The sequence below is a fragment of the Delphinapterus leucas genome, chromosome X, assembly GCF_059928025.1.
Source record: "Delphinapterus leucas isolate spDelLeu-1000000601 "Yukka" chromosome X, BTC_Dleu_Yukka2, whole genome shotgun sequence".
Classification (NCBI taxonomy): Eukaryota; Metazoa; Chordata; class Mammalia; order Artiodactyla; family Monodontidae; genus Delphinapterus; species Delphinapterus leucas.
In genome coordinates, this window is record NC_143150.1 from 68,208,242 (window position 1) to 68,225,994 (window position 17,753).

Consider the following 17,753-nt stretch of genomic DNA (forward strand, 5'->3'; position numbering starts at 1 on the left):
CCGAGGCTCACTTTGTGGCCCAGCTTGTGATCAATCCTGGAAAATGTTCCATGTGCACATGACAAAAACGTGTATTCTGCTGCTTTTGGATGGAATTCTCTATAAGTATCAATTAAGTCCATCTGGTCTAATGTGTCATTTAAGACCTGTGTCTCCTTGTTGATTTTCTGTCTGGATGATCTGTCCACTGATGAAAATGGTGTGTTAAAGTCCCCCATTATTGTGTTACTATCGATTTCTCCCTTCATGGCTGTTAGTATTTGCCTTATATATTGAGGTGCTCCTATGTTGGGTGCATATATATTTACAATTGTTATATCGTCTTCTTGGATTAATCCCTTGATCATTATGTAGTGTCCTTCCCTGTCTCTTGTAACAGTCTTCACTTTAAAGTCTACTTTGTCTGATATGAGTATTGCTACTACAGCGTTCTTTTGATTTCCATTTGTATGGAATACCTTTTTCCATCCCATCACTTTCAGTCTGTATGTGTCCCTAGATCTGAAATGGGTCTCTTATACACAGCATATATAGGGGTCTTGTTTTTGTATCCATTCAGCCAGTCTGTCTTTTGGTTGGAGCACTTAATCCATTTATGTTTAAGGTAATTATCGATATGTATGTTCTTATTACCCTTTTGTTAATTGTTTTGGATTTGTTTCTTTAGGTCTTTTTTCTCCCCTTCCTCTTTTGTTCTCTTGTTAATTGATGACTAACTTTAGTGTTGTATTTGGATTCCTTTTTCTTTTTTGTGTGTGTATCTATTGTATATTTGTGACTTGCAGTTACCATAAGGTTTTGATATGGTAGTCTGTATATAAGCAAGGTTGTTTTAAGTTGCTGGTCTTTTAATTTCAAATGCATTTTCAATACCCTGCATTTGTTCTCTCCTCACTAATTGCTGATTTTGATATCATATTTGTGTACAGATGATTTCCTTGCTTTACTCTATGTTTGCCTTTACCAGTGAGCTTTTCCATTCATAGTTTTCCTGTTTCTAGTTGTGGCCTTTTCTTTTCCACTTAGAGAACAATCTTCAGCATTTGTTTTAAGGCTGGTCTGGTAGTGCTGAATTCTCTTAGCCTTTACTTGTCTGTAAAGCTTTAGATTCTCCGTCAAATCTGAATGTGAGCCTTGCTGGGTAGACTATTCTTGTTTGTAGATTTTTCCCTTTCATTGCTTTAAATATATTGTACCACTCACTTCTGGCCTACAGAGTTTCTGTTGAGAAATCAGCTGATCACCTTATGGGATATGGGAGTTCCTGTGTATGTTTTTGTTGCTTTTCCCTTGTTGCTTTAATAATTTTTCTTTATCTTTAATTTTGTCAAGTTGAGTACTATTTTGTCTTGGTGTGTTCCTCCTTGGGTTTATCCTACCTGGGGGTCTGCACGTCCTGGGCTTGAGTGACTGTTTCCTTTCCCATGTTAGGGAAGTTTTCAGCTAGTATCTCTTCAAATACTTTCTCAGGTCCTTTCTCTCTTCTCCTTCTGGGACCCCTATAATATGAATGTTGGTGCTTTTAATGTTGTCCCAGAGGTCTCTAAGACTGTCTTCTTTTCATTCTTTTTTCTTTATTATTTTCCATGGCAGTGATTTCCAACAGTCTGTCTTCCAGGTCAGTTATCCATTCTTCTGCCTCAGTTATTATGCTATTGATTCCTTCTTGTGTATTTTTCATTTTCAGTTATTGTATTGTTCATCTCTGTTTGTTTGTTCTTTAGTTCTTCTAGGTCTTTGTTATACATTTCTTGCATTCTCAATCCTTGCCTCCATTCTTGTTCCAAGGTCTTGAATCATCTTCACTATCGTTATTCTGAATTCTTTTTCTGGTAGATTGCCTATCTCCACTTAATTTAGTTGTTCTTCTGGGGTTTTATCTTTTTCCTTCATCTGGGACATATTCCTCTGCCATCTCATTTTGTCTAATTTTCTGTGTTTTCAGTTTACATTCCGTAGGCTGCTGGATTGTAGTTCTTGCTTCTGCTGTCTGTCCTCTAGTGGATGAGGCTGTCTAAGGGGCTTGTGCATGCTTCCTGATGGGAGGGGCTGGTCCCTGCCTACTGGGTGGAGCTGGGTCTTGTTCCTCTGGTAGGCAGGGCTGTGCTCAGGAAGATTTTTAGCAGCTTGTCTGCTGATGGGTGAAGCTGTGTTCCCACCCTGTTGGTTGCATGGCCTGAGGTGTTCCAGCACTGGTGCCTACAGGCTGTAGGGTGGGGCTAATGGCAGCCTCCGGGAGGGCTCACACCAATGAGTACTCCACAGATCTCCTGCTGCCAGTGTCCTTATCCCCACAGTGAGCCACTGCCACCCCACACCTCTGCAGGAGACCCTCCATTACTAACACGTAGTTTGGGCCCCGTCTCTTATGAGGTCACTGCTTTTTTCCCCTGGGTTCTGGTGCACACACGATCTTGTGTCAGCCCTCCAAGAGTGGAGTTTCTGCTTTTCCCAGCCCTGTGGAATTCCTGTGATCAAACCCTGCTGGCCTTCAAAGCCAGATTCTCTGGGGCTCCTCCTCCTGTTGCTGGACCTCCAGGCTGGGAAGCCTGACGTGGGGCTCAGGACTTTCACTCCTGTAGGAGAACTTCTGTGGTGTAACTGTTTTCCAGCTTGTGGGTCAAGCACCCAGCAGGTATGGAATTTGATTTTATTGTGATTGTGCCCCTCCTACTGTCTTGTTATTTCTTCTTTGCCTTTGGATGTAGGGTATCTTTTTTGGTAGGTTTCAGTGTTTTTTTGTCAGTGGTTGTTTACCCGTTGATTGTGATTTTGATGTTTACATAAGAAGGGGTGAGGTCACGTCCTTCTACACCATCATGAGCTAATCTGAGGATTTGTTATTGATATATTTAAAGGGAACCTTAAGCTGCACCAGACTCCATTCATATGCATAGTAGGAATCTGCTTACAAGAACTTTGTACCTAAAAATGTGTTATCCACATTTATCACAATTTCAGAGTCCTAACAACAGTCATTATTTGAGTCACGTATCTTTATTAGCTCACAGAGCATAACCCATTAATTGCTAGCAGAGAACACTCCCCCTTGAGGGAATGAGTTACCGGAAGATTTGGTAAATTTTAATCAACCTTTTAAAAAGGTCCAGAACATCAGTAGGATGTGAGAGTTTAAGTTCTGGAGGGTAGGAAAGAGGAGTCCTCCCCAGACATCACAATTTTTCTTAGAATTGACCCTGTGCTTGATTTTCAGTCTGCCATAGTAAAATATAAGGTCTTCTTTTCCTGGGTAGCCATCTATTCATGATAATTTTATTTCTTTAATAAATACAGTGATTAGAGGTACCTTTAGGAAGCCATTGGGAATATCACCATCCCCCACACTGCTATTTCCATCTAGCTAGCTGTACTTAGACCCAGGTTTCCAAGTATAGGTGAATATGTATACAGCTGCCTTACATTTTACAGGCAGTAGACAAAAATGTATTTTCCAGAATGCCTTAAGAAGTCAGACTGCTTTTGAAAAAGAAGTTTCTCAAGTTAAACATGCATCATTGTCCTTGTCACCCTTTCCATCCTCTGTGTTTGAACTGAGGAAAAGCAACTGCTCCTGTACCCTTTGAGTTTCCTATCTTGATTTTTTTTGTACTTCTCCACATCCTATCACTTGAGTCCCTCCTCATTTTGTTTTTGCTCTCATTATCCAGATAAACATATCTGGCTATTATGCTCCTGATATCAGTGGATTCATCATTGTTATTGTTTGTTTTTATGTATAGAAAATATCTACCTTCTCCCAAACTTTATAATTTAAAGAAATATTGCCTATCTTAAAGCTAATTTTTTCCATAACAATATGTTCATATTCACCTTCCCTCTTTGATTTTATTCTCTTCTTAGTAGTTATTAGATTAGGTAAAATATTTGGTAGTGGTATAAAGTTTATATAATACCAAATTAACTAGCATTTTATATATTCTTTTCAGAAATACATGAGTATTTTAATATACATTTGCCTAATAGATCTTTTTTTCCCCTCCTACGGTTCTTGTTGTCAAACTTGCAGACTATTCTTGGTGCCATGAGGGATGCAGTCAAACACAGAACTTCTATTTTCATTGCACACAGATTGTCAACAGTTGTTGATGCAGATGAGATCATTGTCTTGGACCAGGTAAGAGGTTGAACTTTAAAGTTTAGTGTTTGAAGAACATTAGAAATTGTTACAAACACAAGCAACTTAAATATTGTTTCTAAAGAAAGTTGTAGAATTTTGTGTTATTTGAGTAAGACTGAATCCTGATAGGATTCCATTTTTACCTCCTTTTGATAGGAAATAATGCATGCCACTTCCAAAAATGAATAAACTGTATTAACTCACTCTATTAAAGTTTTAAAAGCAAAGTTAGATGAGGAAGGCATTAAATCCTAATATGGTAGAGGCAGTTTTAAAGGGTATGTATTTAAAATAGTTTTTCTTTATTCATTTTTGCTCTGTACAGAATCTTTGCTCATTGTCTTCACTGTATTTTATATTTTCATTTTTCTAATACCTGCACATACCCTTGATGTCTAAAAGAAAATTACCATAAAATAAAGTCATTTTCATGCATGGCCATTTTTATTTTATCTTTTTCCTCATGAGGAAAGTAAGAAAAAGGACAGCCTGCTTTATTTCTCTGAGGGAATTACTATAAGAGTATACTGTCTAAATGTTCTGAACAAATCAGAGTGCCACTATTGCGATTGGTAGATTTGAAAATTGTAATAGTTTTTCTTTTCTCCTCTCTGTAGGGATATCTTATTCCCACCCCCCTTTGTACTTGATTATTTCTAACAGTGTTTTCTATGCTTATTTCTCCATTCTAATACATAAGCCTTCAATTTTTTATCATTTTGAAAGCCTGAGTACTGGGAGTTAAGAGAGAAGAAGCATTCTCTTGTACTGTCTATATTGAGAGAGAATTTTTCATGCCACTAAAATTTCTTATGGGATATTCAGTTCTGTGATACATATGTTATTTCTTTTATGTGTTACCTGTGCACTTTCTACCCTAGGTCTTTTTGTTCATTTGTTCAAAAATGCTAACATTCACTAAAATATAAACTGATTTTCTTCAGTATGCTTGTTCCAGCGTGTCTTAAATGGGAAATTTTGTAAATATACTTTATTATCTCATTGATGTTCAGGTATCTGAAATAAAATCTGCTCTTTTGTGCTTTTTACTAAACTTTCCAATTGTATGCAGTCATGTATATAGAGCCTTTTCTTGTAAATATAAAATGTTAAAAGTACTTTAACAAGCATGTGCTTACCTACCTCATGCCAGGAGGTTCACAGTATCTATACAGTTATATCATAACATTGCCACTTGGGGTTTGGATTATAATTGGAACTAACTATTGATCATACCATTTGTATCTAAAATCTCTTTATGTTGAATTTGATGGTTCTATAATTGCTTGATTATGAAGATCAGAGATTTTCATTTTCTAGTGAAACTAATGTGACCTCATGTGTTCCGTCAGCAGTCTCTGGTAGTATTAAGTCTGCATAACAGAGTTCCCAAGGCCCTTCCTCTTGCAGCCTGGTGATTACCCGTTCCCAGCCTTGGCAAGAGACTGGAGGTTTACTTGTCAGGAAATAGAGTCAGAGAGGCTCTGGACACAAGAAAATTACCAAGAACATTAACAAAGACGGGCGAGATTAACTGGAAATCAAAACATACCGAAGAATAAGACCACAGACCCTCCTGTGCCACTGGCTCCAAGAACCTTGCCAACCAATTATTTATTTCTACTGTCACCACTTCCTCCCTCACCAGCAGATAATTAGAGGATTCTTCTCTAGAGAAACAAAAGTAGCCCCATGAAAAACATGTTCATATTTGGGGACCCCCACAAAATGACCAGATACCCATATGATCATCCTACAATGAAACCCAACAGCTGAGAAGTCCACTCCCATGCACATAGAGCTTCCAGTCAGCTTTTTTTAATACTGTATTTTTAAGTGTCAGTGGATAATAAAGGAAGGCCTCCAAAGCAAGCAGAAAAAAATTCAGTAGAAAATATAGACAATGCAGAGAGCATAAGAAAACTTAAAAATATAATTAATATCATCAGAGGTCATGGAAAATATAGCATTTTAAAATAAGGACAAATGCTGTTAAGGAAAAAAGTAAAGAAGACTTAATATTGCATGAGTTCCAGGATACAGTGTTAAGTGACAGTAAGAAAGCTGCAAAAGAGTATATAGTATGCTACCTTTTGCAAGGAGGATGTGGGGGAAACATATGTATATTTACTTGTTTCTGCAAAAAGAAACCCTGGGAGAATAAACTAGAAACTAAAGACATTGTTTACCTGCAGGATGGAGACAAAAAGGGGTAGAAGACAAAGGGGAGGGAGTAAGACTTTGCTGATTATACTTTTTTGTATTATTTTTACTTTTGAACCATGCTAATGTTTTTATATATTTAAAAATCAACAAGGATGGGCAGAAACAGGAATTGAATACAAACAGAAAGAAGTAAAACTAGGTACATAATGAATTAATAACATAACTATGTAGAAGAAAAATAGCATGCAGAATTAACCCAAATAACTTTTGAACACATTACTCTGATTATTTAGCCTTAGTGGAATATATTATAAGGATAAAAATAACTCAGACTTGAAAAAAAATAACTCAGACTTGAATTTAGTAAGTTTGTTTTTGGTAGTAGCATGAGAGTAGCTGTTTTGAAACTATTTTGTGTATCCTGTAAGACTGAGCATGTGAGTAAATATATTGATGTTGAGAAATAGAGGTCTTACTTGGGAGAAGAAATATACAGATATGGAATGGGAAAAAAAGAAGAGCCTTGTGATGTTATATTGGAACAGAATTGTCAATATCAGTTCATGATGAAAAAAAATGTTCCTAACTCTGTTCAGTGAAAAGGCCTAGAAACAATGAAATTCCAGTAGTAATGAGTGTAACTAGCACCTAGATCTTGGACACTAAATACTGTTCCTCACTAAAAGGAACCAAGACTCCTTGGAGAAATGACTGATTCCATATTTGGAGCAGGGAAATTAATGAAGGCATATCACAAGGGCACAGGAACCATTTTGAATGGGTTCCCACTGGCCAAGTGTGGGATGATTTGAATGTCAAAAATAAATAAATAATGATACTAATGAATTACAACACATTGAATAAAAAACTAATCTATAATTCCATAATTGTACTTAGAGAAAGCTCTTTTTTAAAAATGAAATCTTGCCATTTAGAGCAATGTTAATGGACCTGGAGGGTATTATGCTAAGTGAAATAAGTCAGAGAAAAACAAATACTGTACGATTTTACTTATATGTGAAATCTAGAAAACAGCAAATGAACAAACAAAACAGAAACAGACTCATAAATACAGAGAACATACTGGTGGTTGCCAGAGGCGGCAGGGGGGACGGATGAAATAGGTGAAGGGTACTAAGAAGTACAAACTAAGTCATGGGGATGTAATGTACACATAGGGAATATAGTGAATAATATTTTCATAACTTTGTATGGTGACAGATGGTAACTGGACTTAACTGAGGTAATCATTTCATAATATATAAGAATACTGAATCACTGTTGTACACCTGAAACTAATGTAATGTTGTACACCTGAAACTATCGTAATGTTGTATGTTAATTATAACTCGGAGAAAAAAATGCTAACACATTCAAGGAATGATAAGTTTATAGAATCATATTTTGCAACCACCATTGTAATAATGATTCACATAAGGATATCATTGTTTGCTAAAACCATATGGTGAAAAACTATTGGGGAATAGAATATTCACACAGTTTGAAAGCATAACCCATTGATTAATTATTGATTACAAAGAGAAAAAGTACCTTTAAAATAGAGAAATCTGATAGACACTACCTTAACCAGTTATCAAACTGAAATCATTAATTGTGGAGCAAAATGACATCATGTACCTCCTAATATGATACACTGAGGACATATCACCTATATTGTATTGCAACAAAAATGTTTAGCCTGGATCTAAGAATCAGGAACAACTAGACAAATACAACGTGAAGGGCATTCTTTAAAAAACAAGCCTGGGGCTTCCCTGGTGGCGCAGTGGTTGAGAGTCTGCCTGCCGATGCAGGGGACACGGGTTCATACCCCGGTCTGGGAAGATCCCACATGCCGCGGAGCGGCTAGGCCCATGAGCCATGGCCGCTGAGCCTGCACATCTGGAGCCTGTGCTCCGCAATGGGAGAGGCCACAACAGTGAGAGGCCCGCGTACTGCCAAAAAAAAAAACAAGCCTGGACATTTTAGAAATGTCATTGTTACACTCACACAGAGTAGGAAACTTATAAATTCAATGTGTTGATCCTGATTGGATCCTGGATGGAAAAAATATATATAAAGGATATTGGGATAATTGGTAAAATCTAAATATGAACTATATATTAGATAAATTTCTTGGGTGTGATATTGTTGTATTTTAGTCATGTAGGAGAATGTCCTTGTTTTCAGGAGATACATGCTAATGAAATATTTAGGGGAGAAATGTAATGATGTCCAATACTCATTCTTAAGTGATTTAGCAAAAAGTAGTGTAAATTTAGAGCTAGGATGAAGTGAGAGGAAGCAAATGTGGAAAAATGAACAGTTGCTAACCTAGGAGAAGCATATATAGGCATTCATTTTTACCATTCTTGCAACATTTCAAATTTAAAATGGGGATAGTAAATAAATGAACAACTAGAGAACGAGAGATTTTGAAAATGAAAATAGTCATTTCTGAAATAAAGTCAAGAAACTCTCTAAAGAGTAGAGCAAAAAAAGAGAAAATAGAGGAAAGATAAGAAACCAAGAGAATTAGTCTAAGAGGTCCAACATTTGACTAATGGTTGTTCTAGAAAGAGGGGATAGGAAAAAGGGAAGGAAATAACTAAAGAATAATACCCCCAAAATGTTCAGAACTGCAGAGCATGAGTTTCCAGATTGAAAGGGCCTACCAAGAACCCACCACAATAAACGGAGGAAAGAAAAATAAAAGTCAAATTATCATAAAATTTCAGAATTGAGCATAAAGAAAAGAACTTAAAAGCTGTGAGAGAAATATCTCTGGGCAGGGTGGGGACTGAATAATAGATTACCTAATATAGTTGATTATGAGAAAAATACTGTTCAGACAGGCTTAAAGTTTAGAGAGAATTACCAATAGTGACATAGAAAACTAAGCAAACGAATAAACAAGGCAGTTACTATGTCCAGGAAGAATAAAATATTATGAGAAAATATATATAAAATCCTAGTACTTCACTTGGCTCAACAGATAATACATAGTCATAATAAAGTACATACTGTGTATTAAATAACATTTATGACATAACCAATGTTATTAGGAGAGTGAAGAGTGAGGCACTGGGAATGTGAAATAGTTAAAAGTGCTGAATCTCATTAATATGTATATGTGTGTAAATGCCAGAAGAAATAGGTACAGATTTGGAGATGAGATATTCAAGGGTGGAGAAGGAGGAGACAAAAGACTGTACTTTCTGTTATAAACTTTGTAATTATTAGCTGACTTTTTAAGCTGTGTACATTTATGCTTTAATACAAATAAAAATAATTTAAAACATAATATATACATTTTTATAGCAGGATAAATTTTTTGTAATTTATTTCATTGGTTTTCTGCAAAAATAGTTCCATTATTTCTAATACTTTTTGATGCAGTTTTCATTGAGGATTTTTTTAATTGAAGTGTAGTTAATGTACAATATTGTGTCAGTGACTCAGTTTTTTTTTTCAGATTATATTCAATTATAGGTTATTACAGAAGATTGAATACAGTTCCCTGTGCTATACAGTAAATCCTTTTTGTTTATCCATTTTATATATAGTAGTTTGTATCTGTTAATCCCATACTCCTAATTTGTTCTTCCCTCCTCCCCATCCCCTTTGGTAACCATAAATGTGTTTTTTATGTCTGTGCAGTGAGATTTTTATTTTTTTTTACAGTGGTAAATAAAAAAATATAAAATACGTAACCATGGGGACTTCTGTGCCAGTGAAGTGGTCCACAGATACCAAAGTTGAGGACTACATTCAGGATCCAGAGTTCATATAGCTGAGCAAAATAGTTCCTAGACTGTCCAGCCAGCAATCAAGGAGAAGCCTTAAATTTAACCACTCAGAAGTGGGCACACACAAATTTCAGTTATTTTGCTTAAGGGTATATTTGTAAAGGTCCTCTCACCAGGAGTACCAGTAAAAGTGAAAAAATTACTTTTGTCTCCCAACATGTTTAGCAGTAGCTGTCCAGAGACAAATTAATTGTAGATAAGAGTTAGAAATCAATACCAATTCTATGCAATGTTAAGTTTAATAGCCAGTGTTAAGAAAAATAGTTACTGGAAGAAATAAACTTTTCACGGAGAAATATTTTTTATTTCAAAGTACACATAGGATTTTGGGATATTTTTTTAAAATCCTTTAAATCTCTGTATAAATAACAGTGCTTTTGATGTAAATTTAATTTAAATTTGATTTACTGATTACAGAAAATACCACCTTTAGAAAATCTTCACCTTCCTTTTCTGCTCTTCAAAATGAAAAATGAAACATTCAAATTTTATTTCCTTTAAGTGAAATGGTATATGATGTATGGAATTTCATAGCTTTTTGTTTGTTCACTGGACTGATAGCTCAACAGTAAAGAAGGCATTCCTACCTCAGTTTTTCCTATTTGTACTATAATGAAGAATTGGGAAAGGTATTTTAATGAATGCAAATCTTTCAAAATTCTTGCTTAGAAAGTATTATGTATTTTCAATTATTATGCTAGTTATATGACTTTCTCTACGTTTCTCTTGTTTTTGCTTATTAGGGTAAGGTGGCTGAACGTGGTACCCACCATGGTTTGCTTGGTAACCCAGGCAGTATCTATTCAGAAATGTGGCATACACAGAGCAGCCATGTGCAGAACCATGGTAATCCCAAATGGGATGCAAAGAAAGAAAATGTGTCCAAAGAGGAAGAAAGGATGAAACTACAAGAAGAAATTGTCAACAGTGTGAAAGGCTGTGGAAACTGTTCCTGCTAAGTCACATGAAACCTTTTCTTTTCTTTTCTTTTTTCTTTTCTTCTCTTTTCTTTTTTCTCCCTCCTTCCCTCCCTCCCTCCCTCCCTTCCTTCCTTCCTTTCTCTCCTCTTTCTTCCTTCCTCCCTTCTTCCTTTCTTTTTTTTCCTTGACTACACATTTGCACTAAAGCAGAATTGTTTTATTAAAAAAAATCATACATTCCCATTTTCTATAATCCTTCTTTTAGATAAGATTTATTTGGAAAGGGAATTGAGTTTTACATCTTTCATAATCTATTTAATGTGATATTTATATTTATCCCCAAATTATTTTCTTGTTACTGCCTTAGTTGTGGTCAAAGCATAATTTTTGTTACTATTTGACTTTACCCCATTTCCATCGTTGAGGCCTGATAGCCATTTGCTATCCATAACCAGATGAATCGGATTGGTTTCCAAATTTTTTATAGTTTTTCAGACCTCCTTTATGCTGACAATTTAGATGGAAAGTGTCTGTTTCTTAAAATTTTTTTAAAAATAAAGAGTGTAGGTTCATTGTTTCTCCTCCCCTGCCCCCATTGAAATACTTCAATGATAGTTAACTATACTTACATTTTAAAAATTATTTGCCACTATATACCTTTAAGAGGAAAAACCTTGACTCTCATGTTGGTATGTAGAATGTTCTTCATCGTTAACCAGCATTGTAACTGTCATCTAGCGATGGGAATTTTATTTTTCCACCAAATGAGGTGTTGCTTTTGTTTTGGACCAAAATTTATACATTTCTTTTTAAAGACTCATAAACCCTGATGTAATTTGAGAGTTACCATACTGGGAGTGATCTAAAAAGCTTAGGAAGTTAATTGCCTTTTCTATTTCCATCTTAAATGCACTGCTTTTGCTATCTGAAGTTATACAAAGAAACAACCAAATGGGATGTATGCACGCATGCATGTGTGTACATGTGTATAAAGCAACATCTACTTAAAAATTATTAATGACTTTTAGGCAAATAGGAGAGGATTTCACATATATTTAGATGATCAGGACTCTAATCTGTGTTGACACTTCAGAATTACTTTATTACTAGGTCTTCCCTTCCTTTTTCAGTAGTTTAATGAGTTCCTTTAAGCTTGAAATAACAAGGAGGAGCCCAAACAAGATAATCAAGAAATAATTAATAAAATGTTGGTATATATTCACTTAGAAAGCTCCTCTCCCTTTCCAACTTGAATTTGCTTTAATTTGTTGATAGTAATCGTTCAGCTTGAAAAACTTGTGTATCATGAACAGCCACATAACTATATAATGAGGCTTTATTTCTCAGAAAAGGTCTTAAAGTATTTATTTGTCTATGGTTTTATTGTCTTTTAAGTGATAATTTGGTATGGGTGAGATTAATTTTTTTTCTGATTTGTATTGTCACTAGTAGGTAGATATCTAAACTTATCTAAACTTATTGGGTCTGCTGTTTTGTTATATAAAGGTGATTTGATAAGTAGCTTGAAGCCAGTATTTTATGGTTAGTCTTTGAAAGCACAGTAAGTGGTGCAGGATCTTGCTTTTGGAATTGGAGTTAACGCTGAGATGCGTAATCAGCTTCAAAATGGGGGGTTTTGGACATTTCTTACTCTGAAGCCATAGACGTGATTGCTTTTCTGAGGAACAACAACAACAAAAAGTCCTTTGAATAACCCAGCTGCATTACTAGAAATGTGGTTAGATAGAAATTTTGTTTCTGTTAATTCCTTCTATACATTTCCAATGTTGCTGATGGAAAATATTTAGCTTAGTTGCATAATCAAACAGGTAAGATTGAAGTAATCATTAGTAATATTCATTTTGAATGAATAGTGGTATTCAAAGTAAGTGATTTTGTGATATGGGAAACGTATAGTCAAAGGATAGGACCTGGTGTAGGCAAAGGGTTGGGGGCTGGGGCGCAGCTTCTGCAGCTCTTGCTGGAGCTGAGACGAGCGCCCACCACTGCCCGCTGCCCACCACCCGCTGCATGCGCCTCCGCACCATGGCTGGCCGCAACTCCCTGGAGGCAGTGAAACACAAGAATCAGGCCCTGCAGCAGCAGGTGGACGAGGCGGAGCACCGCGCACAGGGCCTGCAGTGTGGGAGCTGGATGGCGAGCGTGAGTGGTGAGAGAAAGCTGAAGGTGATGTGGCAGCTCTCAGTTGACACATCCAGCTCATTGAAGAGGAGTTGGGCAGGGCTCGGGAACGACTGGCCACAGCCCTGTGCAAACTGGAGGAGGCAGAAAAGGTTGCAAATGAGAGCAAAAGAGGAATGAAGGTGATAGAAAACTGGGCAACGAAGATGAGAAGATGGAGGTTCAGGAGATGCAGCTCAAAGAGACCAAGGACATTGCTGAGGGGGCTGACCACAAATACGAGGAGGTAACTCGTAAGTTGGTCATCCTGGAGGGTGAGCTGGAGACGGTGGAGGAGCGTGCGAAGGTGTCTGAACTAAAATGTGGTGACCTGAAGCTGTGGAGAGGAAGAAGAGCGGGGCCGGAAGCCGGCAGACGCTGCTCTCTGTGGAAAGACTGGGGCACCTTTCACTCCGCCCCGCTTCTTAGCAGCCAAAGGGGTGAGGGGTCAGGCCTGCAAGCTGCAGATCATGGCACTAGATTTGCGACTCTGGTGCCTCCTTCCTTTGGGACATAGCACTGCCCTGGGACCTCGGCTTCCGACGGGTGCTGCTGGAAGCTGCGAGCAGTGCGTTCTTTGGCGACTCCGTGGCACTGAGGTGATGGGAAACCCAGGAGCTTTCAAAAGAAGTCTTTTATTCTCTGCCTTGTCTTATTTGAGTTTTGAAACTTATCAAGTCATTTCCCAGGCTGCTGTGGTTCATGCTGCAGCCAAAGTCTTCAGAGTTGAAGAAATCCTTGAACAGGCAGACTATATGAAAGTGGAGAAACAGAAAAACTTTACCAGTTGCTATCCCAGTACAAGGAAAGTGAAGAAGCAGAGTTACTCTGGCGTTTGGCATGGGCATCACGTGTTATAGCTCAACTCAGTGGAACCTCAGAAAAGGAGAAAAAGCTCTTGGTGTATGAAGCCCTAGAGTATGCAAAAAGGGCACTAGAGAAAAATGAATCAAGTTTTGCAGCTCATAAGTGGTATGCAATCTGTATTAGCAATGTTGGAGATTATGAAGGAATCAAGGCTAAAATTGCAAATGCCTACATGATCAAGGAGCATTTTGAGAAAGCAGTTGAACTCAACCCTAAAGATGCTACCTCAATTCACCTTATAGGTATTTGGTGTTACACATTTGCTGAAATGCCTTGGTATCAAAGAAGAATTGCTAAAATGCTGTTTGAAACTCCTCCTAGTTCCACCTATGAGGAGGCCTTAGGCTACTTTCACAGGGCAGAGCAAGTGGATCCAAACTTCTACAGCAAAAACTTGCTGCTTCTAGGAAAGACATATTTGAAGCTACACAACAAACAGCTTGCTGCTTTCTGGCTAACAAACGCCAAGGACTATCCAGCGCACACAGAGGAGGATAAACAGATACACACAGAAGCTGCTCAGTTGCTTACAGGTTTCAGTGACAAGAGCTGAGAATTTTTCAATGAAATATCTAAGAAGCAGTGCCTTTTCATCAAATTATAAAGATAATAAATACATTAACCATTTAAATAAATAAAATGTGGTAACCTGGAAGAAGAACTCAATGTCACTAACAACTTGAAGTTGCCAGAGGCTGCGTCTGAAAAGGAGTATGAACATGAAGAAGAAATTAAACTTCTATCTGACAAACTGAAAGAGGCTGAGACCCGTGCCGAATTTGCAGAGAGAACAGTTGCAAAACTGGAAAAGACAATTGATGAGCTGGAAGAAAAATTTGCCCAGGCCAAAGAAGAGAACGTGGGCTTACATCAGGCACTGGATCAGACACTAAATGAACTAAGCTGTATAGAACCAAAACAGAAGAGTTTTGTTCCAACAAAAACTCCAGAGCTCCGTGTCTTTCTCTTCTCTTGTAAGAAGTTTCTTTTGTTATTGTCTCTTTGCTTTGCTGGAAATGTCAAGCAAATTATGAATACATGACTAAATATTTTGTATCAGAGAAGCTTTGAGCACCAGTTAAATCTCTTCCTTCCTTTTTTCAAATAGCATCAGGTTTTTCAGCTCTATTTTTATCCTTAAATTGCATTTATTCCTGAGGTAGGCAGGGTATTTCATATTTAGCATACTCTCAAGACTGAGGGCATTTGGCTCCTGGTAGAATAGACAACCCCACACTTAAAATACAGATTCCGATGTCTAGTCATGGGTCAGTTTAAAAGGTTGAAGAATATCCACCATTGGTCACACTATAGGAGACCAGGGACCATCACATTAAAATGGGTGGGGATTTTCCATCCAGAGCAAAAAAGGGGGGTGGGGTTACTATGGGAAGTCATAAACCACACAGAGGTTAACCTAATCATCCTGGCTCTTTCCCACACTCCACCATGCAGAACAAACATCCTCTGAGCAGTCAGCATGAGAATGCTTGGAAAAGAGTCATAATAATTACCCAAATGTTTTCTGGATAGATCCTTGATATGCTCTTCTCTATGCTTCTTTCACTCTAAAGTTGTTCTCTGAGGAGCTGATGTCTTATTCCAAGATGTCTTATTCCAATAATGACCCATGCTTATCTGCTCTGATATGAGGCCATCCACTCAGCAGGAATGAATGTTGTAGAATTCAGTCCTATTCAGAGAAGCCATATCAAAAAGACTGCTAGCCATCAATAGTTGAGTAAGACTTTCTGTAAACAAATATTGGACAGAATAGCCCTGACAGCAAAGTAAGGGTGAAAAAGTAATTGGCCTAACTTCACCTCCTCTATCCTCCAGGGACTGGCAAACTGGAGATTTACTTATCTGGAATTTTAATTCCTTCTTCAGGACCAAGTTAATAAAAGACCAGGAAACTCCTGATTAAACTGGATATGGAGTATTTTGTAGACAGGGCTGCACAGTTTGGCTTTGTTAGATTTCTGCTTTCTCAGTTAACATCTCAGAGCTGGAATATTCCACATTCCCCAGCAGTGTGGGGGCCAACTCAAGTTTACAATTCTGACTAAAAATCACCCTGCTTCTAGTTTATCCAAAACCTCTGCCCCTCACTCCTATTTATTAAGCATCACACTACCCAGGAGATACACTAGCAAATTGTGTAATTGAATAAAACCCACACTTTTCATTTAGATTCTTGCAACTGTATCATATGTAATAGTATCACTTTTCTACATTTTGGTCAAATAAATTTTTACATAAACTAAAAAAAAAAAGATAGGAATGTTTTTAGGGTGGAGAAATTTCCCCACTAAGAAATTTGAAGCTGTTTTCATATGATTGGAGGTGGTCTCTGGTGGTCTCTACACCATTGGGTCATTGTGGTTATTAACCAGTATTTTCAACTAATAAAAAATTACCTGAAAAACTCAGTTATTATAGGGGCCACAACTAAGTCAAATATTTTTCTCTTAACTCCATCTTTGAAAGGTGGTTCTATACAGTGACATAATAGACAAAAGCTTCCTAAAATGATTCATTCAGAGGAAATGCCAAGAAAGGGGACATTTATTATAATGTACTAATTTTACATTACAGTATTACATACACAAAAGTACAAATTTCTAAATCAGTGTTGCAACATAATGTTTTCTTAATGTCTTGGGATAGATAAGCTACAATTTTGGAATATGACCTCTGAAAATGGAGCAAGGGATAGGGTTTTGTTTCTTAATATCCCTTTGTTTTTAAGATTGAAAATTTTACTTTCTTCCCAAGGGAATCCCAGTTTACAAAAATTAAATTGAAACCAAGGTAATTTGGGATCGTGAAAACTGGGCCACATGCCTTCCTGCAGGTTTTTAACATAGAAATATCTTGGTGAGCAGATGGGCTCATTTGGAAATTTTTGAACAGCTCAAGTCTGAGGGTCACTTGTGAGAATCAGAAAGAGGCCTTAGCATTTGGATAAACTCAAAATATGCATTTACTTCTCCTGTGCAAGGATTTGCACCTTTTCTATACCTTTAGTTAAATATTTTGCCTTTTCCCTTAGATGCTGACAAAGCTCAGTTTGTGAAGATGGCTAGTTTAAAAATATGTTTTGCTTTTAAAGGCAAGATATTTAAAGATTATATGTTTCCTTATTTCTGGATCACTTTGTGCACACTGCCATCTTGCTCCTATCCTTCCTTATTGCTGGATGTCTCAGGGAGTAGCAACATTTGCCAATGTATATTCATAATTCTCTTACCTTGTAGGTTTATCATAGGATATTCTGTTGTGGATTAGTAGTTGAAAGCATTTAAATATGTTTGCAATGGCAGCTTTCTTAAATTATAGAAAGGTCCCTTCTCTCCCTGCATTGAGTATATAGATTTTGAATGTAAACTGTATAATAAATGACAATATAAAGTCAAATAAGCTGGTTAAAACTGATTAGTTAAGACAAAATGACTCTGAGGGAGGTTCTTTACCAGATTTATTGTTACAACAATCTGTGCAGATAATCAGTACTAAATAAATAATATGTCTTTGTGACTAGAAATGGGTTTCCCATTGAAGCAACTCTTCTGCAATGCATAGGGAGAATTAGTATTTTGCCATTCACATACTCCAAATAAGTACAGATAATTTAATAGACACTCTGGGAGTACGGCCTTATAGCCTTAT

At 36.9% G+C, this 17,753-nt stretch overlaps 1 protein-coding gene and 2 pseudogenes across 6 annotated transcripts in view; all 3 read left to right on the top strand.

The window, feature by feature from the left end:
* Positions 1-11,616, top strand: part of ABCB7 (ATP binding cassette subfamily B member 7) — a 131,716-nt gene extending 120,100 nt beyond the window's left edge. For all 6 annotated transcript variants that reach the window (XM_089904354.1, XM_089904351.1, XM_089904350.1 and 3 more), the window contains 2 exons: positions 4,028-4,135; positions 10,857-11,616. In XM_089904354.1, the coding sequence (XP_089760480.1) occupies positions 4,028-4,135; positions 10,857-11,072 (324 nt within the window). In that variant the 3' untranslated portion in view covers positions 11,073-11,616. The remainder of the gene's footprint in view (positions 1-4,027; positions 4,136-10,856) is intronic.
* Positions 11,617-12,602: 986 nt separating this feature from the next.
* LOC111178290 (tropomyosin-like) lies at positions 12,603-16,357 on the top strand (annotated as a pseudogene).
* Positions 13,528-14,760, top strand: LOC111178289 (regulator of microtubule dynamics protein 1 pseudogene; annotated as a pseudogene).
* Positions 16,358-17,753: the final 1,396 nt, after the last annotated feature.